At 44.7% G+C, this 26,888-nt stretch overlaps 1 protein-coding gene across 12 annotated transcripts in view; it reads right to left on the bottom strand.

Annotated features, from left to right (window-relative positions):
- Nucleotides 1–24,390: 24,390 nt before the first annotated feature.
- Adck1 (aarF domain containing kinase 1) overlaps nucleotides 24,391–26,888 on the bottom strand; it is a 102,628-nt gene continuing 100,130 nt past the window's right edge. For all 12 annotated transcript variants that reach the window (XM_039112658.2, NM_001399748.1, NM_001399749.1 and 9 more), the window contains one exon: nucleotides 24,391–26,043. In XM_039112658.2, the coding sequence (XP_038968586.1) occupies nucleotides 25,872–26,043 (172 nt within the window). In that variant the 3' untranslated portion in view covers nucleotides 24,391–25,871. The remainder of the gene's footprint in view (nucleotides 26,044–26,888) is intronic.

Here is a 26,888-nt window from a genome sequence, read left to right as displayed (position 1 = left end):
AAAGGAGGTTTATTAGAGTGGCTTACAGGCTGTGCTCCAGATCTCCAACAATGACCATCTCACAGTGAAAAGGCCAAAACTCCAGTAGTTTGTTCAGTCCATGAAGCTGGGTCTTCAGTAGACATCAGAATCCAATGTCCCAAAGAAATGGGCTCTAATGCCAATGAAGCAAGAGCAAGGACAAGCAGGCAAAGAGCAAATGTGTCCTTCTTCCTTGTTCTTCACGTAGACTGTCACCCGGTGTGGCTCAGGGTTAAGGAGGATCCTCCCACTTCAAAGATCTGAATTTAGGAAAGGGTATTCCAATTCGGATAAATCAATCAAGAAAAATCCCTTCGATATGCATCCAACTGCTTGGCTTCTCAGTAATTCCACACGTAGTCAAGTTGACAAGTAAGACTAACTGTCACACTATCACCCAACCCTTCCTTCCTGCAGATGTAATGTGAGCAGTGCCCTCATGATCCTACCAACAAGACTTTTTACCATCTTGGCCTGAACTGTGAACCAAAATGAATCTTTCCTCTCCTTCCAGGCTAGGCGCAGGGAAATGCCAACACCTTCCTGGTGCAAATGTAGACTATGCGTGCACAAAACATCCACCATAGCTTTCTCTCTCCCAGGTATTTACAACCCAAAGATTACTCCCCTATAAAGAGGGCTCCCACCTAGATTAGTTAAACCTGTCTTCTCGATCCAGCTCTGTACCACAATCCCTGCCTCCTTGTTTATCTGAAGCCCACTTCCTGGTCCAGCTGTATGTAATGACCCAGTCTCTCTGTTCAACTATGTGAAATAAACACACTGAACTTCCAGGTGCTGTGGTTTCTCCATCAGAGACCCCAGTCCACTCGACCCCAGCATATGTCTGCCTATCTTTGTCTTTCCTTCATTCTCTCCCTGGCCCAATCAGGTCAAGTCCCTGGAGTCATGCATAAGTAGCACCTGAACAGGAACCAGAACCAAGACAGGAACATGGACACTGGCTACAAGGAGCTTTCACTGATTGGATGAGGGAGGTACTCCTGAGAGATAAATGCTTATGCGGGTAAAGGAAATAATGATAGTAGTAGTAGTAGTAGTAGTAGTAGTAGTAGTAGTAGTAGTGGTGGTGGTGGTGGTGGTGGTGGTGGTGGTGGTGGTGGTGGTGGTGGTGGTGGTGGTGGTAGTAGTAGTAGTAGTAGTAGTAGTAGTAGTGGTAGTAATGGAATAAAGGGGGAAGAAACAAATGAGGGAAAGGAACAAATAAATGGGAGGACAATTTGAAGCACTGGGTGTAAAACACTGGGACCAGTTTTACACCCAGCTCGATGTTAACACTTGATGGGGAGGTAAAACGTAGCGGTAGGTGGTTAGATGTTGGGGCTTTGGGTGAGTTTTGGGTAAACCTTGGAAGTGAGCTGGAGACATGGCGGGTTCATTGGTTCTTGGACTGTGAATGGGAGGCAAGCCCTTGGTTTCAGGAAAGGGGAAATGAATTTGATTAAAAAAAAAAATCTGAGGAATGGCTGAGTTGTGGTGGTGCACACCTTTAACCCGAGCACTCAGAAGGCAGCAGGTGAATCTCCATGAGTTCAAGGTCAGCGTGGTACAACCGAAGTTACACAAAGAAACCTCAGTCTGAACAAACAAACAAAACAGAAAATCTGAAGAACAGATATACAGTCAAGGGACCAAACATATTCCTAATTCTTTTCTTTCAGTTCAACTGCTTTCATGTTATAGTTGGAAAAAAAATCAGTGTAGAGGTGATAGATGCAAGGGGCTTGTAGGCAGTGAGCTGGCTCTGGCTAGGTCTGTGGGCTGCAGGGTCAGATGCCAAGGAAAGAAAGCAAGCAAGAATCCTACTACTTGTGATGCCTATGAATACCAACAATGACCAGCATGGCCAGATATCCCTAAAGGTACATGGGCAATTATATATTGATGGTAACCAACAGCTGTCTAATTGGAATTCAAGCCTGCTTAATAGGAGTGAAAATATGTTTGATACTGGAAACCTAGCCAACTACTCTGGGTTAGTGAGATCATGGATCATAGAGAAGAACTTATTAGTGCCACTTTTCTGAACAGTATAATTCCTAACTGCATTCTAAATATTTATCTTTATACCCACAGATAAGTACAGCCTCGTTCCTTCATCAAAGAAGCTTCTTTTTTTTTTTTTTTTTTTTTTTTTTTTTTTTTTTTTGCAGCCAAGACCATTACAGAAAGCCAAAACTAGTCAAGATGCAGGGAATTCTTGGTGGGATGCCAAGCCCTGTTCCATACACCTACTACCCAACTCCAGCACCCAAGGCTCAGAGAACGATGCAGAAGAGGGACAGGAGGAGTAGAGCCAGGAAGTCAGGTGCAAGATCGTTTCTTCTAGATAAGACAATATGGCCGACTGGACAAGACCCGAACAACTCAAACACAAGGTGACATCCCGACATGGATTGGGGAATCTCAGGGGAATTACCCAGAGCTGAAGAGCTACACACAGTTAAGAGAGGGATGCGCCACCTAACTGGTTATCCAATACCAAGTGGTCAGACTTAAACAAATACATACAATTTACACTCAACAGACTCAGCAGGTTATATTTATATACTTATAAAACAATAATAATTAAAGAAAAAGAGGACATGGATTTGAGAGGGGAACATGGGAAGTGTTGAACAGAGTAGAGGGAGAGAGGATTATGTTAAATCCTAATTTCTAAAAAATTAGACACTCAAATAGTTGGAACTGGAAAATATCATCCTGAGTGAGGTAACCCAATCACAGAAAAACACACATGGTATTCACTCATTGATAAGTGGCTATTAGCCCAAATGCTTGAATTACCCTAGATGCCTAGAACAAATGAAACTCAAGACAGATGATCAAAATGTGAATGCTTCACTCCTTCTTTAAAAGGGGAACAAGAATACCCTTGGCAGGGAATAGAGAGGCAAAGATTAAAACAGACACAGAAGGAACACCCATTCAGAGCCTGCCCCACATGTGGTCCATACATATACAGCCATCCAATTAGACAAGATGGATGAAGCAAAGAAGTGCAGACCGACAGGAGCCGGATGTAGATCGCTCCTGAGAGACACAGCCAGAATACAACAAACACAGAGGCGAATGCCAGCAGCAAACCACTGAACTGAGAATAGGACCCCCGTTGAAGGAATCAGAGAAAGAACTGGAAGAGTTTGAAGGGGCTCGAGACCCCTTATAAAGAACAATGCCAAGCAACCAGAGCTTCCAGGGACTAAGCCACTACCTAAAGACTATACATGGACTGACCCTGGACTCTGACCTCATAGGCATCAATGAATATTCTAGTAAGAGCACCAGTGGAAGGGGAAGCCCTGGGTCCTGCTAAGACTGAACCCCCAGTGAACTAGATTGTTGGGGGGAGGGCGGCAATGGGGGGAGGATGGGGAGGGGAACACCCATAAGGAAGGGGAGGGGAGAGGGGGATGTTTGCCCGGAAACTGGGAAAGGGAATAACACTCGAAATGTATATAAGAAATACTCAAGTTAATAAAAAAAAAATTAGCCACTAAAAAATAAATAAAAGGTTTTCTTAAGTTTCATGTCTTTATTTGCTCCCTTTCATTTTATTTCTGTGTAGCATGAGAAACAGAAATCTTATATTGTCGTCACCCACATGTGGAGATTCAATTTTCCCAGCTCCACTTGTTCAATGGGGCTGTCTTTTCTCCAACACATGCTTTTGTCAAGAATCAACTGTTACAGCCTTATAGATTTAATTCTGCATACTCTATTCTTTGCCACTGGTCTCTGTGTCTCTTTATTGGGCCAGTACTATGTGTTTTTGTTGCTATGTCCCCATAGTGTAATTTGAAACCAGGCATTGTGACTCTACCATTTTTATCCTTTTGCTAGGTTATTTGCTCGGCAGTTCTGTTTGAATTTTTGGGTTGTTTTGTAGTCCTGTGAGTTGACTCTTTAGACTTTTGATGGAGACTGCATTTAACTGGTGGATTGCTTCTGATAATATGACCATTTTCACAGTGCTCACTATGCTAATCCAGTAATATGTGAGGTCACTCCGAGATCTTTTGCTTTCCTTACAGTTTTGTTTCTTTTCTTTTTTTTCGTAGCTGGGGACCGAACCCAGGGCCTTGCGCTTGCTAGGCAAGCACTCTACCACTGAGCTAAATCCCCAACCCCTTCCTTAACAGTTTTAATTATAAGAGTTCTTTTCCTTCCTTGGTTGGGTATTTCCAGTTTTGTGTTTGAGTCTACGATGAATGGGATCAGTCCACTGATTTCTTCCTCAGTGTGTTCATTACTGGTATGCAAAAAGTGACTGGTTTCCATGTGCCTATTTTATGGCCTTCTACCTTTCAGGAAGCACATATCAGATCTAAGAGGTGTTTCGGTTTGGATTGGTGCTGTTTTGGGTTTTTGTGGGTTTTGTTTTGTGAAGTTTTAAGATCAAATGATCTACAAATAGCTCCAATTCGACTTCTCCATTTCCTACTTGTAATCCTTTTATTCTTTCTCTTACTTTATTCCTCAGGCATTATATCAAATAATAGTGAGCTATATCAAATATAGTGAAATCAGAAGCCCACGTCTCATTTAGAAACATGCTTTCAGTTCATGATGCACAGTATGTTGGCGAATTGCTGTGTGATGTTTAAAGCTGGTTCTGTGGGCAGGGTCTGCTCTCCCCTTCCTACTTCAGGCCCAAGCATGTTTATTCCAAGCATCCTCCAAACCTGGAAGAGGCTATCCCCCATCACTGTGGCAGGAACAAAAGACAACAACAATAACAAAGCCTAACAATAAAACAATGTCCTAGAAAACAGACAGAAGGTAAACCATTTTCAACAGAGGTTACTCCTGTTTTTCCCATGGTATAAAAATGCTTGCAGAGGGAACTGGATGCCAGACTTCACATGGACAAAACTCTCAGCTGAGCATCCCAGCCAACTGCCTCACCTTAGTGTCCCTAGCTGACATCTCCTGGATGCTGTAAGCACTAATTTGACAATGTTGGCTTTATTGGCTCTCTCAATATGGCTACTCCAGTCATCTCTGCTAAATGTTGTGAGTACCTGATTTGATGTTTTATTATCTATCTGCCTTGATTAGTAAAATCATTCATTCAAAACCAAACACGAAGCTAATATGACTCATTCTCCAGACCATACAGAACATAGCCCCCCACTCCACCCCCACTCAGTATACTATTAATTATTGGCTTGTCTGACATAGCATTAAGGTATGGGCCTTCTAGACTTAATTTTTTTGCAGGGTTTTCATCTTGGAGAGATGCTTGATTTTTTTCTTTCCCCAAAGGCTTTTTTCTGTCTTTTGAGAAATCATGTGGGTTTTGCTCCTGATTATATTTATGTGCTACTTTACATTTATTGATTTGCATATGCTAAACCACACTTATATCTCTAGAATCAAATCAGTTTGAGCATAGTCTGTAATCTTTTAAAAGTCTTGTTAAATTTAATTTTCTAAGTACATTACTGAGGAAGGAAATTGTTCTACAGTTTCTGGGTTTTGTGGAATACTTACTGGGCTTTGGTATTGAGGAAGGACTGGCTCTGTAGAAGGGACTTGCAAGCTCCCCTTCTCTTTCTATTTTATGGAATATTCTGAGGGGTATTGATACCAGTTTCACTTTAGGAACTTGATAGAAATCATCAGTGAATATATTTGATTCTGGGCTTTATCCATTTATTCTAATTTCCAATTAATTAGGATGTAAGTATTCATAATATTCTCTATTGATTCTCTGGGTTTCATTGTTACCTATTATAAAAGAGTAGATCTATAGTGAGCATTGAAGTAACTCACTATTATTGTATTGGACCTAACTGTGTCTTTATATCCAGTAGAACATTTCATAGAACAAACGTTTTATGAATGAGTATCAGCAATGCTCAGTGTGTCTATATTTATGATTATGATATCTTGATTGATTTATAAATATTCAACAGTCCTACTCATTCCTTGTCATTTCAACTTGACATCTACTTTGTCATATGTGAGTATAGCTATTCCTGCTAGCTTTCAGACCCTATTTTCTTGGAATACCATTTTCCATCTGCATATCTTTGTCTCACAGATAAGTTTTTTTCAAGACAGCAAACTACCAGGGATTTTGTTTGTTTGTTTGTTGTTTTTTAATATATTTGTAGTTGTGTAAAAAATGTTTGGCCCAAAGAGTGACACTAGAGGTATGGCCTTCATGAAGTAGGCATGGCCTTGATGGAGGAAGTGTGTCATTGTGAGCATGGGTTTTAAGACCCTCCTCTTAGCTGCCTGGAAGTCAGTCTTCTAACTGCCTTCAGAACAAGATATAGAACTCTCAGCTCCTCTACCACCATACCTGCCTGGATGCTACCATATTCCTGCCATAATGATAATGGACGGGACCTCTGAACTTACAAGCAATCTCCAATTAAATGTTTTCTTTATAAGAGTTGCTGTGGTCGGGGTTGGGGATTTAGCTCAGTGGTAGAGCGCTTGCCTAGGAAGCACAAGGCCCTGGGTTCGGTCCCCAGCTCCGAAAAAAAAAAAAAAAAAAAAAAAAAGAGTTGCTGTGGTCATGGTATCTCTTCACATCATTGAAACCCAACTAAGGCAATATTTTACAGTCACATCTTTTTGAGGTTCAAAATGCAGGTCTCCTGCATTTAGGTGTCCTTATCGTACCCTGAACTTGAGGGACTTTTCTGTTGTAGATTTTATTCAATAGATTTTTCTGTGCCTTTGGTCTTATCTCTGTTTCTTCTTGTCCATCACTTGTTCACTGGTTTTATCTTTTAGTCACATCTCAGAGATCTTAAATGTGTAATTATATTTGATTTTTATTTAACTCCTGTCTGACTCTAAGTATTCCTCAAACTTGGTCTAGTCTATTGGTAATGGTTTCCATTCCATTTTTTAAATGTTACTTCTTGAACTTTTTATTTCCATTTTTTTTCCAGAATCTCTATTTCTGCTGAATTACTCATCCACATTGTTAAACACTGTGGGTTGCCTTCTTTAATTCCCTGATATATGTATGAGTCCTCTCTGACGTCATCAGTGTTTCAGAATTACTTTTGGATTCTTTGGCATTTCATCCATTCCCATACATTTGGGTTCAGTTATTGAACATTCATGAGCTCTGCAGAAATCCTGGTGCCTTCATCGTCCCCATTCCTATTTCTATGTAGCAATTTGTACCTGTGATGGCCCACAGTGATTCAATCCAGGATCCCAAACTATGCTTGACTTCCATTCTGAAATAGGATTTCAGTCTTCGATGGCCAAATACTTTCTGACTTGGACACTTTAAAGAAGACTAGCCATTCACTTGGCAGAATGTGCTTCTATTTGAGCCTATAATGTTTCCTCGTGACTAAATTTATATTGTGAATCTGGGGTAAGAACATCTCAATCAGTGCCAGGTCCTTCTATGGACACCCATAGGAAATGGCACATTGTGTCCATGTTTCTCATTACTGGAGACATGATGACTGATGGTTACCTAAGTCACCAGGATAACATGGTAAGTTTCTGTACTAACAAGGTTTTTAACTTTTAAATAATATTTTATAAGATACCTTGAAAACGTTCAATCGTCTGTTTTTCCTTGTGCATTCCCTCATATTTGTATCCACTGATGATCCAGCTCTCAACAATTATTACTGTTTGCCAAGTGGTGATTTTTCTTCTTTTAATGAGGTGATTTTTATAAATGTATGAAACTACACCTAAGGACATAGATGATTGTGTGTACTCCAGAAGCTCCCCTCCCTCTTCTGCCCAATCAAACTTCCCTTCTCCTCTTCCCAAGGTGGTACTACTCTGACTAATATCTCCGTACAGTGGTAGTCTTCGATCTTTGATCACTCAGTTCGGAGTGTTTGTAAGATTATCCATGTAATTACACAACAGTCGTTCATTGCAACATGGTGATTTTTTTTTTCAGTTTCTATCATCTCTTCTACATTTCTGTCCAAGTTGCTTCTGGCTGCTATAATGGAATGTCATCGATCACTTCCCACGGTTCTCGTGGCTCAAAAGCCCAAGATCAAGCCTAAGGTCTTGGGTTTAATGGGGTGCAAATGGCAGATTTCTTGTTGTATCCTCACATAGCAGAGTAGAGAAAGACATCTTTTGTCTGTCTTCTTGGGAAGGCAGAAATCCCATCATTGGGCTTCACCCTTGTGACCTCATACAAACTGGATCGCCTCCTAAAGGTCCCATCTCCTAACCCATCCCATGGATGTCAGGTTTCAACATATACATTTTAAAATGACACAACCTAGAGTACATAATAATTAAAATTCTATCAGAGGCTTTTCTCATTTATTCGTTCAATCAATTATTTATCATTTATCACTATTCTCCTGCCGAAGCCTGGGAAGATTGAGATTATAGACTAAGGTTTCATTATTTCTAGGCCTTCTTAACATGATTAGGAATTCTATGTACATATATGCATATGCATAGAGTAACCTACCTACCTGCTTAAGTATTAACTATTAATTCCATTGACACCTCTAATCAATTACACAGTTCATTTTCATATCTCCCTTGCCTCATTTGTAGTATTCTTCTTTGACAATGAGAAACTTGACTGTCTTTATCCATGAAGTGTTTACTTTGTTCAATCGTAATGACATCAAGCATTGCTAATCCAAACTCCTTGTGTAAACTTAAGTTACTGATTAGAGAACAATATTTATGTATAGGTTCTTTATCTGTAGCTTTAAGATATACCTTCCAATTACATTTTTAGCCCTTCCCCCTCTCTCTATCCACCACTCTTCAGTGTAGTTGTACTCAGAGTAAGATCCGTTTGTTCCTGTTTGCTTCTCACTTTGACTTCTCCCTCATTCTAGCTGGTTTGAATTACTTAGGGTTACATGAAATGTTGACATGATCCCAAAAATCAGAGTTGCATAGACAGATCCTAGTTCTGCTGAGTTTTGTTCCTAGCTTTCAAATTTCTATGCCTGGTGGGGAGTTTTATCCCCCCATGTTGGTCTGAGTCTGTTTAATTCTGTGGAAAGAAATGTCTTACACATTCCTTCTACCTTCTGGGGCTTTACTCAGGGAGTCATTTTTATCCATTGAGGCCTTTCGGATGGAATTGGTAATAATTGTGTGAGTTCATTCTTTGCCCCCTATTCATTTTGGGAATCTTGGTACAATTCAACAGATTCCTAGTTTAATGGGGTCTTCTCTGCCAGTGTAGTATAGCAAAGTGCAGGTTGGGGGGGGGGGGCACTGGCGGGTTACAAGCTTCCTGTTGGGCTCTCCCTGACTGGGGTCTCTCTTGTCTGGTGGGATGCTGCATGACCTCTTCTTGTTTATTAACCCTTCCACCCCTGCAGCTCTCTCAATTCTGGCCTGAAGCAGCTTTATACATTCCACATCCTCAGTGTGACAGGAAGATGGGTGATATTCAAAGGAACTCAAAAGGAAAACTAAAACTCTAAGTCCCAATGAGACGTCTTACCCATGGGCTCAACCCATGGGCTATCACTGTGAGCACAAGCAGGACTGGGAAGATATGGGCAGGAGGTAAAAACACAAAAAGGGACAGCCAGTCACAGAATGAGGACCTGTCTGGAACAGGCCTGAAAGAATCTGAAAACAGAAAGAAGAAATAAAACAAAAATAAAATATCAGTAAGACGTCTCTGCTAGATCCAAGCAGAGCACGGCTTCTACTGGAGAATGGGGTATGGAGGAAGTGGGAAACATCACTTGACAGCTGGAACTCCCATAAGTCAATGCAGTCTGAACCACCTCGCTTCAGCAAATGAAGACTTTATGAATTCATGTCAGCTAAAAGTTTGCCCTCCATTCTCACCATTTTCTTTTCCATTTCCTTCTTCCCCATTCCAGCAACCAAACTAGACTCTTCTTCACATTCACTTCGGGGAAGAGAGGAACAGAGAAAGGCAGGGAGCCATCCTTGGCCAGGTATCTGGACCTTTCTTAGGAGAATGGAATGTTTACACAGTATAGGCAAAGAACCAAGAAAAAACCATCACAAGTAAAAGTGACATTCCCTTCTACCACCACTCCCTTCAGATCTGAACTGAATATACATACATACATACATACATGCATGCATACATACATACATACACAGAGATAGGTAGGCGAGTGACATATAATAGGAAGACATGATAGACAGATGGTAGACTTGCCGAGGCCAGGCCTTTGGACAACAAATGGTCACACAGTTTAGATGGGTTTGGGATCTCAGAGCCTCACTATGCCCCAGCATGGGTCAGGCATGGTAGATCCTGGAGTTGCTGTGCACATCAAAGTCACAAACTACCTGCAAACATGGAGTGGAGAGAAATGAGAACTTCCACCCAAGCACGTGGTGTTAAGAGCTTCACTATGTCGGTTCTCCGGGAGTAGCTCCAGGAGACGGAAGAGCTGACTTCGCCAGATGATGCTTTCACAGGTGGAGACCTCAAGTCTCAAGTTTCTAAAGAAACTCTTGGGATTAAGTGTCATCCAAGAAATGCGCTGGCAGAAAAAGTGATGATGATATCTCCCAACTCAACAGATTTGTATGGAGATCCAAGGACCCGTTTGGAGGACCTACACTCACTGTGGGGTACTGGAACCCAGGAAGGGAAGAGAAGAGAAAAAAATACTTGTGTATAAAAACGCTGCGGGGCATTGATGTGTACGCTGTGGGTCTGAGAAGGAACGGAGACACCAGCAGAGGGGCAAAAGTCTCTGAGGTTCTTGGTCTGACAGAGGAGACTTCTCAGACCCACGGGCAGTGACGACACAGTTGATGCTCTTCCTCTTTTCTCAGCCACCAGTCCATCTCACCTTTCTGAAGGCCTAAGAGCTACCTTCTTGGGTTTTGCTGAACGCAGAGGACAAGAGACCTGAAGGAAAACAGAGGCAAATAGGGAGACGAGGGGGAGAACTTGTGGAACGAAGTCCTCTCCATTGGTTTAAGTGAGCTGGTTCCTGGATCCCTCTGACTCCCAAGCCGACCATGCTACCGCCAACCCTGATAAAGTGGCTGGACCATCACTGAGCATGCTCTGAGTCAGGGACGGTACAGCTGGTTCCATGGAGAGCGCTCAGAACACCAGTAACCACACAGCAGCCTGCCTTTCAGTCCCCACTTTTCATCTTTGTTTTCTCCTTCCTTTGAGGGCCCAGCACTTCAAGGGCAGGCAGAAAGGACAACATAATAGTCACTCAACAAACCTCTAACCTGTTTCTGGAACAGGTCATCTTTCTTACCACATCCAAACTCATGCAAACTTTGGTGAGCCACTTAGTATGAAGTACGACAAGAAGAACTAAGACATCCCCTGCCCTCAAATGAGAGCACAGGACAGGGAAGAAAGCTCCCAGAGCAAGCAGACAGTAACTGTCCCAATCTGGGAAGCCAGGACGCAGCAATCATGAGCTGAACACCATGAGCAAAGCTCAGGAACATGGTCTGAATGTTTGTGCACCACCCTGGAACCCCCAAATAAAGCTGAAGTCCTAAATCCTAACATGGCCGCATTAGAAAGCGGAGCCTGCTCCACCCTCATGACTGAGATGCATGTCCTTATAAAAGAGACCTCAGAGCAAGTTATAATGACACACATCTGTAGTCCCAGCCATAGGGAGTACAATTTCAGACTAGCTTGGGAAGGAAGAAAGGAGAGGGTTGGGGAAGAGAAAGAGAAAGAGACTGACTCCTACCAGGTAAGAACAGGAAAGCAGAATTCATGCATCAGGAAACAGTCACCAGCGAGTGTGCCGTCACCCCAATCGCAGCTCCTGGAACTGTGAGAAAGAAGGGTCCATGTGGATTCAACCATTCAGTTCTTGGGTGTTTTGTGGTCACATCGCAAACTTCATTCTGCACTCAGTAACTTTGCACTGACCTCTCCCTTAAGGAACGACAATTAGAAGAAGCTGACAACTTCAAAATACTTCCCACAGGTCACCTCTATCACCACCAGCTGGGAGGCAGTTGATGAGGAATGGGATGCGGGTGAATCAGGGATCCAAATGCATGCTCAGGCTTAAGGAACAAAGCCAGGGGTTGCAGTATGGTGATGGGAAGAGTTAAGAGAGGTCTAGGAGACGGAAGATTAGAGAAGAGATCCAGAACACCTGAGGTGGCAAACGCTCACTGTAAAAATTAAATTTTGCCTTAAATCTTGGGACAGCATCTCATCATTTTAGCCAGAATGAGTTTAAACACCCAACTTAAGTGGCCCCACCCTCTTGCTTCCATGTCCCGTGTAGTTTGAACTACAGGTACAACCATCACACCTAGCCTGTGTCTATTAATATTTTAATTAATTATTTGAGTCAGTGAAAACCAGAGAGATCTGGATTATATCGTGTGCTATCTGATGCCAATACCAGCTTGCCCGGTCCCAGAGTGTGATCTACTTGAGGTTTTCAGTATACAAACATTCAGCCATAACCTCGAAGTCCAGCAGGATTTACCCAGCTCCCCTTTCCCCGCCAAACCCCTGACTACAGCCAGCTGTCCCTAGATGGCTTTTCTTAACACCCCCACTCTCCCTTCCCATGAGAAATTGACCAATTCCTACTTTATTCCTAACACAAAGTGGGCGCTCAATAATTGTGTGCCACATAATGAAAGTGTTGTGCTAGCAGGGTTGGATCAATTAGTGATTGTAATTGAAGTTGAATGTAATTAATTATATAATTTGGAGCTGTTCAAGTTTAATTCCATTCAAATTGCATCATGAAAACAAGACATGAGAAAAAGACTATGAATAAAAGGGAAGGAGCCATGTGCGACGCTCCCATACATAGAGGACACATTGAAATTGGGTGCTTTGATGAGGTCAGACGATTAAAGCAAAAATACCATAGGCTGAGTAGAAGAAACAGATGTGCTCCTCATGATTTTTGAAGGCTGAGAAGTTTAAGATCAAAGTACCAGCAGAGCTAGGAAAATCTGTGTCCTGACTCACCTTCTCCTCTGTCCTTACAAGGGTAAGAGAATTCACCTCTTTTACGTGTGTGTGTGTGTGTGTGTGTGTGTGTGTGTGTGTGTGTGTATCTTATTGACAGGATCTACACTCATAACCTATTTATCATTCTGTTCCCAAGACCCCACACTGAAGACTTAGGTTTCAACATATATAACTGGAGCCAGGGGCAGAAACATTCAGTCTATAACACTTAATGATTTTTTTAAATCACAATAAAACACTTAACAATTTTTTTAAAGTTACACAGCTAGTAGGCTCTGATCCTAATTCCCATTTGGAGTCAGAGAGCAAAATTAAGCACTTCTCTATGGTACCTGGGGCTATAACCAAAGTCCCATCTCAGCAATGAACACTATTCGGGCTGACTTTTTCCATGGCTCTGTGTTTTCAGTTTTTCATGCTACCTCTCAACTCTCAGGGACTGAGGTTTTAAAGCTAAAAGGAATCTTCAGACTAATTTCTTTTAGCCTAATGAGAGCCAGCCCCTTTTTACAGCAAATGCTTGGTAATGTCCCCTCACAATCCTAAAGGGAAACTTACGAACTATAAAACTTATAACACTTATGGACTTCCCATGCATATCATTTTTTTAAGCCATACTAATAGAGATGTGTTGCACTGGCCATTCAAATGCAGGTTTCATGTAGCCATTAGTCTCCCAAAACAGTGAGCAGAGAAACAAACCCTCGTATTAAAACCATACAAAGACTGTTTTGTCTGTAGGTTTTAAAACAGAGTCAGGTATAAACAGGACTTTTGCTACAAGAACATGCTTAGTGGGATCTGGGAATCAAACTTGTCACAGAAAAATTATTTGTTGAATGAATGCAAACTGACCACAGAAAGACATCTGACATCTGTGACACCCGACCTGTCAATCAGTAGGAATAGTCAAATAATTGTGGTAAACAAACATAGGCACGCATCTGCCAAAAGCCACTAAGGGGATCCCCAGCTCCACTGGGAGCCACTGACATAATGTGGCCTCTTTAAATAATAGGTGAGAAGTCAGAAGAAGGGTGGGGAACAGATTTTTCCCTAAGTTGCCATGTGTCTCAGTTAGGGTTTTACTGCTATGAACAGACACCATGACCATGGCAAGTCTTATAAAGGACAACATTTCATTGGGGCTGGCTTACAGTTCCAGAGGTTCGGTCCATTATCATCAAGATAGGAGCATGGCAGCATCCAGACAGACAAGGTACAGGAGGAGCTGTGTTCTACATCTTCATCTGAAGGCTACTAGTAGAAGACTGACTTCCAAACAGTTAGGATGAGGGTCTTAAGCCCACATCCACAGTGACACACCTACTCCAATAAGGCCACACCTCCTAATTGAGCCACTCCCTGGGCCAAGCATATACAAACCATCACACCAGGTGATCAGCACCCACAAGCCTCAATATCCATGGATCCTCCCCAGAAACACAAGTACAAGAGATGGGCTTTTTCAGAACTCCTCTGGTATCCAGGGCAAGTGACTCAGGATGATGTCTTAGATGGAGTTTCTATTGCTGTGAAAAAAAAATAACAAATAAAAACACCATAACCAAAAGCGACTTGGGGTGGAAAGGGCTTATTTCATTCTACGGTTTCATATCATACCATTCAAAGAAATCAGGGAAGAACCTGGAGGCAGCAGCTGAAGCAGAGGCCATGGAGAGGTGCTACTTACTAGAGTGTTCCTTCTTATATACCCCAGAACCACCAGTTCAGGGACGGAAGCACCCACGGTGAGCAGAGGCTTTGATACCGCAATTATCAATCAAGAGAATGTACTTCAGTCTTGCTCTCAGGCCAATCTGATAGAGGTATTTTCTCAACTGAGGCTCCCTCTTCAAAATCGACTCTGACTTGTGTCAAGTTGACATCAAACTAGAGATGGGGCCTCACACCTCAGAAGAACAAACTCCCTGCAGAAGACACAGCCACATAGCATAGTCTCTAAACTAGAGACTGTTGCCACGGTGACCCTCTCATCACAGAAAGACAGGAGTATTCTGGCACAGTAGAGAAGTTAATCACATCACTGTCCCTTCATTTTTGAGAGCCCTAAGTCTGTCTATCTGCAGTAAAGAAAGGTTCTGAGTTAGACAAGCCCCAGTGGAGCAAAAGTACAACCCTGCTCCACCCACAGTAGGGACCTAGTGTGCTGTGTTAAGAAGGATTTTGGGAGAAAGAACTGGAAGAGCTCGAAGGGGCTCGAGACCCCTTATGAACAACAATGCCAAGCAACCAGAGCTTCCAGGGACTAAGCCACTACCTAAAGACTATACATGGACTGACCCTGGACTCTGACCCCATAGGTAGCAATGAATATCCTAGTAAGAGCACCAGTGGAAGGGGAAGCCCTGGGTCCTGCCAAGACTGAACCCCCAGTGAATATGATTGTTGGGGGGAGGGCGGCAATGGGGAGAGAATGGGGAGGGGAATACCCATAAAGAAGGGGAGGGGGAGGGGCTAGGGGGATGTTTGCCCGGAAATGGGGAAAGGGAATAACATTCGAAATGTAAATAAGAAATACTCAAGTTAATTTAAAAAAAAAAAAAGATTCTGGGACTACATCCCAGTTTTGTAGAAAGGATGCAGGCTTCAGTTTCTGGAGTCACTGTCGGCCATAATGAAAAGCGGCAGCACCATGCTGAGATTTAGAGGCCCAGACAATGCCGGTAGTCTATTTCATTCCATCCATGCCTTTGTATAAAACTTAAGGCCATCTCCTTTCTCCGTCTCTATCAGCTTCCTTAGAGCTGCTGCAACCCAGTCACCCCTTATTGATTCGGTCCACCCAAGTTGAGCACACACTCTATTCAAGTCACTACAAGAAGAGCTAGCAAGCTTGCTGTATTACACATAACAATCATCATTTTCAGGGGCTCTAATTTATGGTATGAACCACAAAACTCAATGATGATACTAATTCCCTCCTTTGGAAATTAATGTGCCCTTAGTTAAGTGGGTTTTATGAAACTGAGTATAAAAATTGATTATAATTAATGTCCTAGGTATTTACTGCTAGGGCAGCAATATTTCTCTGGAAAGTGTCTTTAGATACAATATTGGTTATCTTTAAAGTTAATGGAAGTATGTAACCTAGAAAAATATATCCATAAGCATACAAGATAATCATTCACCAAATCTGCACATGTAATAAATACTTATTAGAAATATAAAATTAAGTCAAATGATCTTTCATGAATTGGCCATAAAAATCTTTAAAATAAAAAAAAAAAACTAGGCAAAGCATTAGCAGAAAGGTCAAATGGCTCTGAAAACAGTCAAGAGTATTTAATTTCAGGTAAACTGGTCTTTGCAAGAATTCTCAAATACATTTAGGGCCCTCTGCCTATAGGCAAGTAGGTAATTAAGACCTATAGCAACCTCTGGTCGGTGAGCAATTTGTTGGGGAGAGGGAGAGAGATAAGAAGGGACAAGAGGTAAAGAGGCCACAGGGGCGCCAGTTCTGAACCACATGGTAAGGGGGTAAAGAGATAATGGAGAGGTGGATAAAAGAGATAGAAAAGGGTGTCTGGGGGTGGGGAGGTGTGTGTGTGTGTGTGTGTGTGTGTGTGTGTGTGTGTGTGTGTGTGTGTGTTGTGGGAGTGATGTGCATGTCAAGAGGGGACAAAGCCTGAGACCTGGCCTCTGGTCTTTATGCAAATAGCTACTGATGAATCTCTTCATTAAAACACCATGCCAGGGAATGCGTGTCCTTTGATCATAATGAAATCCTGAGACACTCTGGTCCCACAGAGATGATCTCAAGGGCTCCTCCCTGGTAGGGCAGCCAACAGGGAGCTATTGGTTCCCAAGACATGTCAAAATCCCTTTCTCTCCCAAGATCCTAAGACCCACTTCCTATAGCTCCCTCCAACAAGAGCCAATGCCAGTCCCCACCCAAAGCTCCAGGCCTTCAAGTCAGCATCACCTCTAACTAAACTGGCTTCTCCCACTTAGGACACAGGCACTGAAGCCAAGGCAAGTGTAGGCGGCCACTAGTAAATGAGCTTTTGCCTCTGCTGTCTTGAGGTGGAAAGGTCTGAGAGAAAACCATCAAGAGCCATGTGGTCTGGGGACAACAATACAGGAACAACCGAGGAATAAATGACTGGAACGGAGACGAGGGTCAGAGGGACTGAGACAGGTCAGGTCAGAAGGGGCACAGTAGTCTAGAGAAGTCCCCACAGAAAGCAGGACTTGAGGCTTGTCACGAAAGCAGGGAGAAAAGGGCTTGAACCTATCTGAAAAGCAAAGTCTGGTCGTGGATGTGGGGTGAGCCTACTATTTGGGAAGGCCAACATGGACCTTTTATGGCTCTATAAACAATGACACAGGCAGACAGGCAACAACTCTCCAATGGGTTCTACTAGAGTCAATCAGACATTATGGACTGAGGAATGGTGGGAGGCAGCCCACACACAAGCCCAGTTCCCACACTCGCACAGGGTTCAGCTAGGTCTAGCCAGCCTTGTCCATAGCAGTAGGGCCAGGAGTACCTGTGGGAGTCTGTCCTTGTCCCAACCGTTCCCAAGGATGTCTGTATCAAATAATGCAGTGATTAGGGAAGCAGCTACTGCCAGTCTCTGGGGATCACCTGTGTAGACACCAGCAAGCAAAATCAATGGGAAAAATTAAGCCAAATTGCCTGTTCTAGCTCCTTCCCCCCAACCTGGGTTATTAGGGGAAAAAAGAGACGTAGCCAGCATACAAAGCTGGCATCTAACGAGACAAGGATCACAAATTGTATGTAAAGCATTCCGTCCATAGCCAGGACTCAAACCTTCAGCAGCCGCAATGACAGTAAGAATGTGTGGCCACTTAACCAACCGTCTGCTCTTGCTCAGCTCTCTGCAGAGTGCCCCGCCTGTGGGTTCATATTTTATCCATGTACAGGGGTTCACCTCTAGACCTCTCTAGGCTCTCTATTACCTTCCAACATGAATCTAGGCCCCCTAAGAAAACAATCAAACTCTTTTGCCCTCCAAAGCGAGTAGCCAACTTAAAGTAACATATAGAAGAACTGAGTGTCAGAGTGCGGTCGGCAGGCTGCAGTTGTTGGTTCATACGTTTGAAAACTAAAGGGAGGATCTGACCCAGAGGAACGGGAGGACCCAAGATTTAGCTACCAGAGCTGGGGCCCACAGGAAGTGGTCATTCTCCACAGCTCCCAATAGTCTGCTCAGAAGCATCTCTAGTAATAGAAGCCATCTGTGGCCAGGGCGTGGTTGTGTGTCTACCTCCATGGCTTGGGCAGGAGCCAGTGCTCTTGTAAAGATGGCTACCTGGGAAAGCAGCAGTGCTCCTGGGGGGCAAGCTGCCAGGGCTGTGCCCCACAGCACTGCTTTGCCTTGTCACCCTCAGCAGCTCTGTTTGCAGTCACTACAACCTGTCAAGAAGAGCACCTGGGGACAGCAGCTGCCAGGCCACAGCAGGGAAGCTGCAGCTCAGAAACCTGGTGATTAGAGAACTAAGAAAACTAGGCTGACCTCTAGCTGCCTGACCCAGGATGGTGATGCTGGCCACTACCAGAGACTCAGAGCCGGGCCAAAGGAGAATGGCCCAAAGGCTACTCAAGGCGCGGCTGCCATCACAGTTACAGATCAGAACTACTTCAAGACAGAACTCACTCAGCTCCTTCAAGTCTCCTGTAGCTTCCCTCCTAATTGCTTCACATTCTGGTCCTCCCTGAGTTCTTGGGATGGAGGCAAATAATTAGAAAATTCACAACTACTTCCAGGCCTAAAAAAATAATTGCACTTCTGATACTAACTCTCCTTTTGAGAATTTCCTGAAAGGGTGTGTCCGGGCTGCAGTGTTTCAAGAGGCCTGGCTTCCAAGGGCCCAATGCCTAGGCAAGAAAGACTACTCAAGGGGTACCCTTGCTCAGCTGTACCCTGGGCAAGTGCCCAGCAACCCCAGCCTGAGGAGGCTTTGGAAAGCAGAGAAAGCCTCACCTCCAGCAACCTGGGAAGGATTAAGCTCATATCAAGCTGTGTACTCCAGTGAAGAAAACAGAAAGTCAAAGGGACCTGTCATGCAACCAAGGGCTGAGCCCAAGTCCTGGCCAAGGGCCACCCCAGTTCAGGGTCTATTTCCACTACTGGTTCCTGGCTTCCTCCCACAGTGACACACACCTTCTATCCAGTGTCTCCATCTGTCCATAGCTGACAGAGACGCCACCCAGACTATGTAGAGTTGTCACATAAGCCGGATGCTCGCAGAGGGAGCATGTGATCACTGCTCGGTATTAGCTGTTATTATTACCTTTATTGCTTTAAAAAAAAAAGTTTTTATTGACTGCTAACTGTCCCACTAGGAACAACACTTGAGTAGCACTATCAGTTATCAGTACTGTGAAAGTTAAGAGTATTACTGCTCTTGGTAATATCCTTACAGGGGTCCACAAATGGTACCCTATGGTCAGAGCATTTTGTGCATGTGATCCTATGAAGTCTTTTGGCAGAGGGGGATTATTCTGGGTTAGTCAGATGGCTCCAGTATTCTTTATAACAGTCTTCCTGGAGAGAATTGGAGGATCAGAGAAGAGGGGTGGTGACAGAGGCAAGGTTGGAATGATACAGCCACAAGCAGGAGATGCAGACAGACTCCATGACCATAGAAGACCAAGTAACCATTCCCTTCATTCTCTACTCCTGACCGATGCCTGGTTTCAAACTTCTGACATCTGGAGCTAGGAGAAACTGAAGCTATGCTGTGCATACCATTCCCTAAGTTCATGGGAATTCCTTACAGCAGCTAAACAAAGCAGCCACACCTACTATAATCTACCAGGGTGTTTGAGATCTAATGCCAACCACAAACCACAGGCTTAGGGACATCTGAATAATAGACATGAGGCTCTCCTGGTTCTCTAAGAGCCTCCTGGTTCCACTTTATATAACAGATATGTATCCTGTGTCTACTCTCATAAATAGCCATGGTCCCAACCACAACACAATAAAAACCAATCGCTTCTCTGTCTCTCATAATAGGTCCCATTCCAGATGGAACCTGAGCCCTTTCCCAGGGGAGTCCTTTTACCTTGCATGACCTGCGTAATGAGCTTTCCTTGACTATGAGTTCACAGTGTGGCATCGGTCTAACAGGCACAAGGCTCTGACGGGAGACTGCCCAGCACTTGGCAGAGAATGGTCGGTGCCTATATTCGCAGAGGCTGCCATGTCTAGCTGCCACAGACTTGTTGCTTCAAACAACGAATCCATTTCTCACAGTTCTGAATGCTGGGAGGAAGCCTTGCTGAGGTCCCGTGACGCCTCTCTTCCTGTGAATGGCTGCCATCTCACCGTCTCACATCTCCTCTGGGTCAGTAGACAGGGAGCTCTGATATCTCTTCCTCATCTCGTTAGGATACAAGTCCTATAGTATTAGGACCTTTAACGTCTTGTTTAGATTGAGTTAGTCCCTTAGAGGCCCTACCATCCAATAGTCACACTGAGGTTAAGGGGTCAACTTAAAAGTCAGAAGGAGGGACATAATTCAGTCTACAGCAATCTGCCAATAAAATAACATATTGTGCTTAATTGTCTTAAGGTCATAAAACAGCAGCTAGAGATCCAGACATCCCAAACCACGTGCCAGCCTCCCATGCTGAAAGGAAGAGGCAGCACATATAAATCATGGGTTTGTGTTTGGTTTTTTAACATTTTCTAGAACTTTGCCACTTCCCTAAGATTCCCCTTCAACACTCATGCCATGAGTCAGCCCAGCATCAAGGGCAGCTGGGAAACCAAGAGAGCTCAGCTTTTAATCTCTTTCAGGTGTTTAAACTTTTTGATATATTTATTTTATGAGTGGCACGTTTATATGTGTTTTGCCTGCATGTATATGAGTGTGCCACAGTGTTCCGGGTGCCCATGGAGGTCAGAAGAGGGCACTGGATCTTCTGAGACTGAAGTTACTGGTGGGTGTAAACCACCATGTAGGCGCTGGGAATCGTACCCACATCTTTTTCAAGAACAAGTGACTCACAGGAGTTAACAGTTAAGTATTTATTGGGCATTTCCTGGGTGGCTTTCTTCTCCAAGGATACTCTATCATTTGTATAGTCTGAGCCTATCAGTATTTATAAGAGGTATGCATTATTTTCTCCACTTCTCCTTTCTGTTTTGTTTTGTTGAGTCAGGGTTTCTCTGTGCAGCCCTGGCTGTCCTGGAACTCACTCTGTAGACAAGGCTGGCATCAACATCAGAGACCTGCCTCCCCTGTGCTGGGATTAAAGGTTTGTGCCACTTCTATACCCACACCCAGCTATACCTCCACTTCTTTAACTGAGAGCCTGATTTGCTTGTCCAAGATCACATTGGCAATGGAGGGTAACTACAAGGGAAATAGACTTGAACTTGGATCACTCCTGCCCTCTCGCCCTTCAGTACTCCTACCCTACACCTCTGACTTTCTGACGATGTAGCCATGGTCTGTGGATAGTTATAGGCAATTGGTGTGCACATGCTCCCTTTGGGCAGGGAAGGAGCAGTAGCAGGCTATCCCTGACAACTTAGCTGTGCCTTCTAGAAGCTCTATGATGGCAGAGACAGATCCCTTGCTTTGGTGAAGGGTTTCTTGTCTGCCCAATGTCTGTCTTGAAGAGAAAAGTATCTGCTGCTAGCATCCCTCTGACCCTCCCTCTCTGTCATCACCCAGGAGACAGGCCCACCAGTAGACTCCATCATTCGTGACCAACTGATCTCAGCAGGCCACAGCCCAAGCGAGACTCATTTGTCCCTCCTAGAGAAGCACTGAGAAGTGACCACAAGGTCAAATCCACTGTGCCTGACTGGCCTATCCCTTATGACGCTCACAGGTCATTCTATTTTCAAACTGTCAATGTGCCTGCACAACCAAACTCCTAGCACTGAGTCTTGGGGAGGAACATGATTAAAGCTTGGGGTTCTGATGGTGCTATGTTCACTGTCCAGTACAGTCAGGAATGGTTAAAGAGTTAACTTGTGGTTAATGAAAACATTAGCATGACAATACCATCTGATTACCTTGTACTCTCTGCCTTACTGTTATCTGTGGTTTTTGTGTCTTGAAAACTTTTTGATTTGCAAGAGCATCTTCTGATGCCCAGAGATGAGGAGTTCATAAGCTGTGTCTTCCTTCTCCAGAAGAATCTGGAAGATACACAAGACTAAAGCAGGGGTCCCAAGCCAAGCTCAGGAGCTTCAAAGAGCCATGTTACATTAGCATTGTGTTCACATGGTAGGATGGGATAAAGGCTGTATGTCTCCTTGTGAGTCCCTAATCAGAACCCCTTAACAAAGTCTAGTCATGGAAAAGCAAACACTAAACAGAGCCATTCTACAAAGCCCTTAGCCAGTACTCTTCCCAAGAGTCAAACTCTCAGAAGACAAAAGGATTTGAGAGACTGGGCTGTTACAGATCAAAGGACTCTTGAGAAGTTAGAATAAGGAAATGCAATCACAGTCCAGACAGGATCCTCAGCTCGGGGAGGACGCCAGCAGGAATCTGGCTGGGTCCGCACCACTGTACTTGGGTTACTCACACTGCACTGAAGTGACTACCCATCTAATTCATCACGACAGCCTGGTCATGTGAGATGTTGACATTGGAGAAGGTGGTGGGTTGTTGGAAGTCTAAAATTATTTCAGAATGAAAAATTAACAAATTTTGAGGAAGCATGTGTTCAAATCAACTCACTCTGAATCTCAGGCACATGAAATTCTCCAGAGGTTCGGCTGTGCAGGAAGCACTGAGAGCCACCGAAGAAGAACCAGAGAGGCAAGCAAGCATCAGAACATCCTGGAAGAATTATTAAAGCAACTGGTTGCCTCAGGCCAGGGTTTGGTTCAGTGAGTCTGGACAGGGACCTGAGAGTCTATATCCCTAACAAGTTCCCAGGTGATGGAGAGGTGGCTGTTCTGGGCATACACCCCCAAAACCACTACTGTCAATCCTTACAGTGCAGTGTGGTCCCTGGTTAAGCAAGATTACAATCCCATAGAGGCTGATTACCATCAAAGCGTCTTGGGCCCCACCCGGGCTCACAGAGGCAAAATTCAAGACTTAATAGGACCCCCAGTGGCTGGTTCACACAGGAAAATCTATAGAAAGATCATGCATGGTGTGGGGATGAGGAGCAGGGGGGAGCTGGAAGTGGGGCTCAGAGGTGGGGGGGCTGAACACCACTGGGCTGGTCTCAGCAGCCTGATCCTTCCCCAGGAGAGAGAAAAAATGGAAAAAATGTCAGAGCTCTGCACCTAGAAACAGGTAGAGCTGGAGGGAAGTGTTCACGATCCCTGTAGCCTTGGCTGGTGACAGCACCCGGCACAGAGTGGAGGCAGGCTGGTGCTGGGTTGCCATAGCATCTCCAGGAGCAGCCAGGCCTGACCAGAAGGCAGTGACCCTGGAAAACGGCAGCGGCAGCCCAGGGCCCCACTGCCTCTTCTCAAGGCTGAGCTCTGCTTCCACCAGCTAAAGACAGCCTGAGCCCTAGAGTGGGGCAGAGAGGAAGGAGGGGGGGAAGGAACAGAAGGGAAAGGGAAGGAGGAAACTGGGGAGGGGGCAGCAGAGGCGGCGGGTTGCCAATCATGGCTGCAGGAGCCTCCCTCAGTTCACAGAGCAGCAATGGTAGCAAACTGCTCATTTGGTGTTCAAGAACCCCTGTTAAATATGGACCCTCCCATATGGCCAATGTGGCCAACGCAGCCCATGTCCCCACTGCCAGGAATGCACCACACCGATTCTGAACTTAGAGGTCACTTCCTGACTCAGAGCCCATCTTTGTTCCAGCCATGTTGTCACTGTCATCACCCTTCCCACAGGCACCCACGCTCAGAGCTGCCACAAGCCTCCCATCGGCTCCACTACTCGGAATCTGTTTGGGGACCTCTCGGAGCAGCTCTGTCTTTCTAGGGTTTCCCTGTGCAGTAGTAAGAAGGGCCCCTATAGCCTGCAGCGGCTGACCAGCTCTGATCCCGCTGTAGGAAAGATACACTGTGGCTATTAACCTGGCCATCCTTGAAGTTGCAGCGCCTCCTGTGAGCCAGTGGATGCACATGCAGCTTTTCAAAACGAGTTCAAACTCCCTGGAAACCACAAAGTCTGCCAAGACTCCCCATATACGGATGCTTACAGAGCACTAACCAAAGGCCATGGTGTCCGTGTACTTGGTACGTGTAGTCAGTCTGCTCAAGCATACAAGGCAACTCAAGGAGCACGCGTAGTCTGTCTACAGTACTGTGGGAAGCCATGTATAAGTGTCATCCTACTCCTAGATTTTCAAACTTCCCTGTACTTCCAACTCTGTTTTTACCTTTCCTATCCCTGGAAACGGTTATGGCTGTCAGGCCTAGAGGCAACATGCTGATGTTTTAAATCCCAGAGTAAGCCAACCATTACATCCAAAGTGAAAAGAGACCATTATCTTAAACAGAAAGGACATTTATATTTACGTCAGTGGCTGTAAAAAACACCATAAAATAGAATATGCAGCATGTATCCTCATGATTAATAACAGGGCTTTCGAATTACTCTCCTCGGTCCCTGGGTACATCCAACTGGTCACCGAGAATAATTAATTCTTTCAGAAAATAAAAGAATGCAAATCGTTTCTGCTCCCTAGAAAATCTGCTTGTATCATTAACAGAGAGAGTAGAAATGAGGTTCAGATTTTCTGATCAAATAGTGATCATGAAGGTAGGGCCTTCCACACATAGGGTCTCTCGGGGACCCCCAGACCAGGCACACATAAGAACAAACGATGGGTTCGGGAGATGTGGATGCAGGGGGAGGTGTGGGGGGGGGGGGGGACTAGAGACAGAATTTGATCAGGTGACTTGGATGTGTCAGAATGGGCACAGCCATGGTGACTGTGGTCTCATCAGTTAGGTTGATGTCTCCAAAGACCTGGAAGGACCTAGTACAATCCTAGACCTGAATGAGACTCAGGCCACTGACTGAGAACCAGAGGGCAAGTCCTGACCTGACCAGTCAGGTCTGAGGCTGAGGCAGGTGTCCCCATCATAGGAAACAAGGAAGGGCCCACCTCTGCCTCTGGTTCCAAGCTTTGGGCTCCAACTAAGGTCTGTGATGGGGAAGGCCGGATCTCCTATCTCCAAGAAGCAGGATGGGGCCCTGTGGCAGCAGGAGTCTTACAGCCTACATGGCTTTGGAAGGCAAGGTCTCAGGGTACATGGTGTTTAAGTCGACTGTGAGCCATGGGAATTTTCTCCCAAGCTAGCAAATAAATTCTATAACCAAACCCGACTTTGCTCTCCTAGGCCTCTCTGAAAAACCTAGAAGCAGATAGCAAGTGCAACTGAAAGGCCACATGGAGCCATTGAGTTGGAAGGGGCAGTCCCTGCAACCTTGAAAGGGTTTATTACAATAAACAATACATACAATAAATACAACACTGAAGGTGTCACCATGACAACATGAGCCCACAGCTGCATCATTCACTCTCTGATGCAGCCTGCCTCGCTGAGGTAGTGCCCCTTTGGGAGTGATACATCAAAACTACAGTCTCTTCTCAGCAAGTTCTAAGACTCTACTTACTCCATACAGGTTAAACATACCCTGTGACACATGTGGTTGGTCCATTCTGACAATCCTCATAAAAGTAGGGATGACCAAGTCAATGGCACATACAGGAGATGGGAGGTAGGTAGTTTTATCCCCTCCCTGGAGGAAAGAAAACCACTCTCCAGGTCATTCCAGGACCCCCAGACAAGGCCACCACGAGGCAAGGGCTCCAATGGCAGAGGCTGATGGTGCCATGGACGTCCACCCTGGGACCACAGGCCAACCCTAGACAGACATGGATGGGTCAGTGGGTAGTCCCAGCATGAAGGAAAAAATGAGGTGTGGAAAGACACTAGGAAGGGGCAGGGAAAGACAGTCACATTCAGTATGGAGCCCGAGTCAGCCAGCCCAGGAGAGCTGAGACCCAACAAGCTAGCCTCAAGGCCTTCACTCGAAGCAGAAGTTCATGAAGGCTAATCTGCCACAGGCTGAAGGCCTCACTGAAAGATATCTGGGTCCTTCTGAAGAATGAGCCGGCATCCCTCTTCCGATGCCTAGAGGGGCGAGAAAGAAGAAGAGAAAAGAAACAGGTGAGAAACCCCAGCCCAGAACCATGGAGAAAAATAAAAGATGGCTGGTGGTCTGGCCAACTCATCCAGGAGACTACTTGGTTACCTAACCATACCACTGCCCATTCAGGGGCCAGAGGGACTCAAATATCCCAAAGAAGATTTTCAAAGCAGTAAAATAACAATGCATCCATCCCTGATCCCCTTACCCAGTAGAACATTCTGTGGTTTCTCTTTCTACTGTAAAACATTCCTGAGGATATGAATCCTCTGAGGTCAGGTGACTGGAGAGGCTGAGTATGTCAACCCAGCTCAGTCTCTCTGTATCCAAAACAAGGATTGGTACAAACTGGGATTTATGACAATGAGTTCTTGCTAAATTTGGGGCCAGGAGCTAATCAAGTCACAGAAGTGTCTGTCTGTCTGTCTGTCTGTCTGTCTGTCTGTCTGTCTGTCTGTCTCTCTCTCTCTCTCTCTCTCTCACACACACACACACACACACACACACACACACACACACACACACACACACACACAGCTACTGTAAAAGAAATGACAAGCCCCCTATTAGGAATCTCCAGACACCTACTAGACTCCCCAGGTATCTGGACCTCAGGAGATTCACAGAATCTAGAATTCTCATTTCTCCAAGGAAGTCTGTAAACCCAGATTACCAGATTCCAAGACATCAGAGAGCACTCAATGCGTCCTTCTTCCCTCACATCCTCAGAGTCACACATCCTTTCAGAAAAATGTGGCACCCCACCCCCAACCCCTGTGGCCTGATAATCATGGAAACCTAGGTGGTTCTAGCTGTGGAGTACTGGTCA

This window comes from Rattus norvegicus, chromosome 6 (genome assembly GCF_036323735.1).
Source record: "Rattus norvegicus strain BN/NHsdMcwi chromosome 6, GRCr8, whole genome shotgun sequence".
Lineage (NCBI taxonomy): Eukaryota > Metazoa > Chordata > Mammalia > Rodentia > Muridae > Rattus > Rattus norvegicus.
Note: the sequence above shows the minus strand (reverse complement) of the source record. Positions and strands in the feature narration are given on the sequence as shown.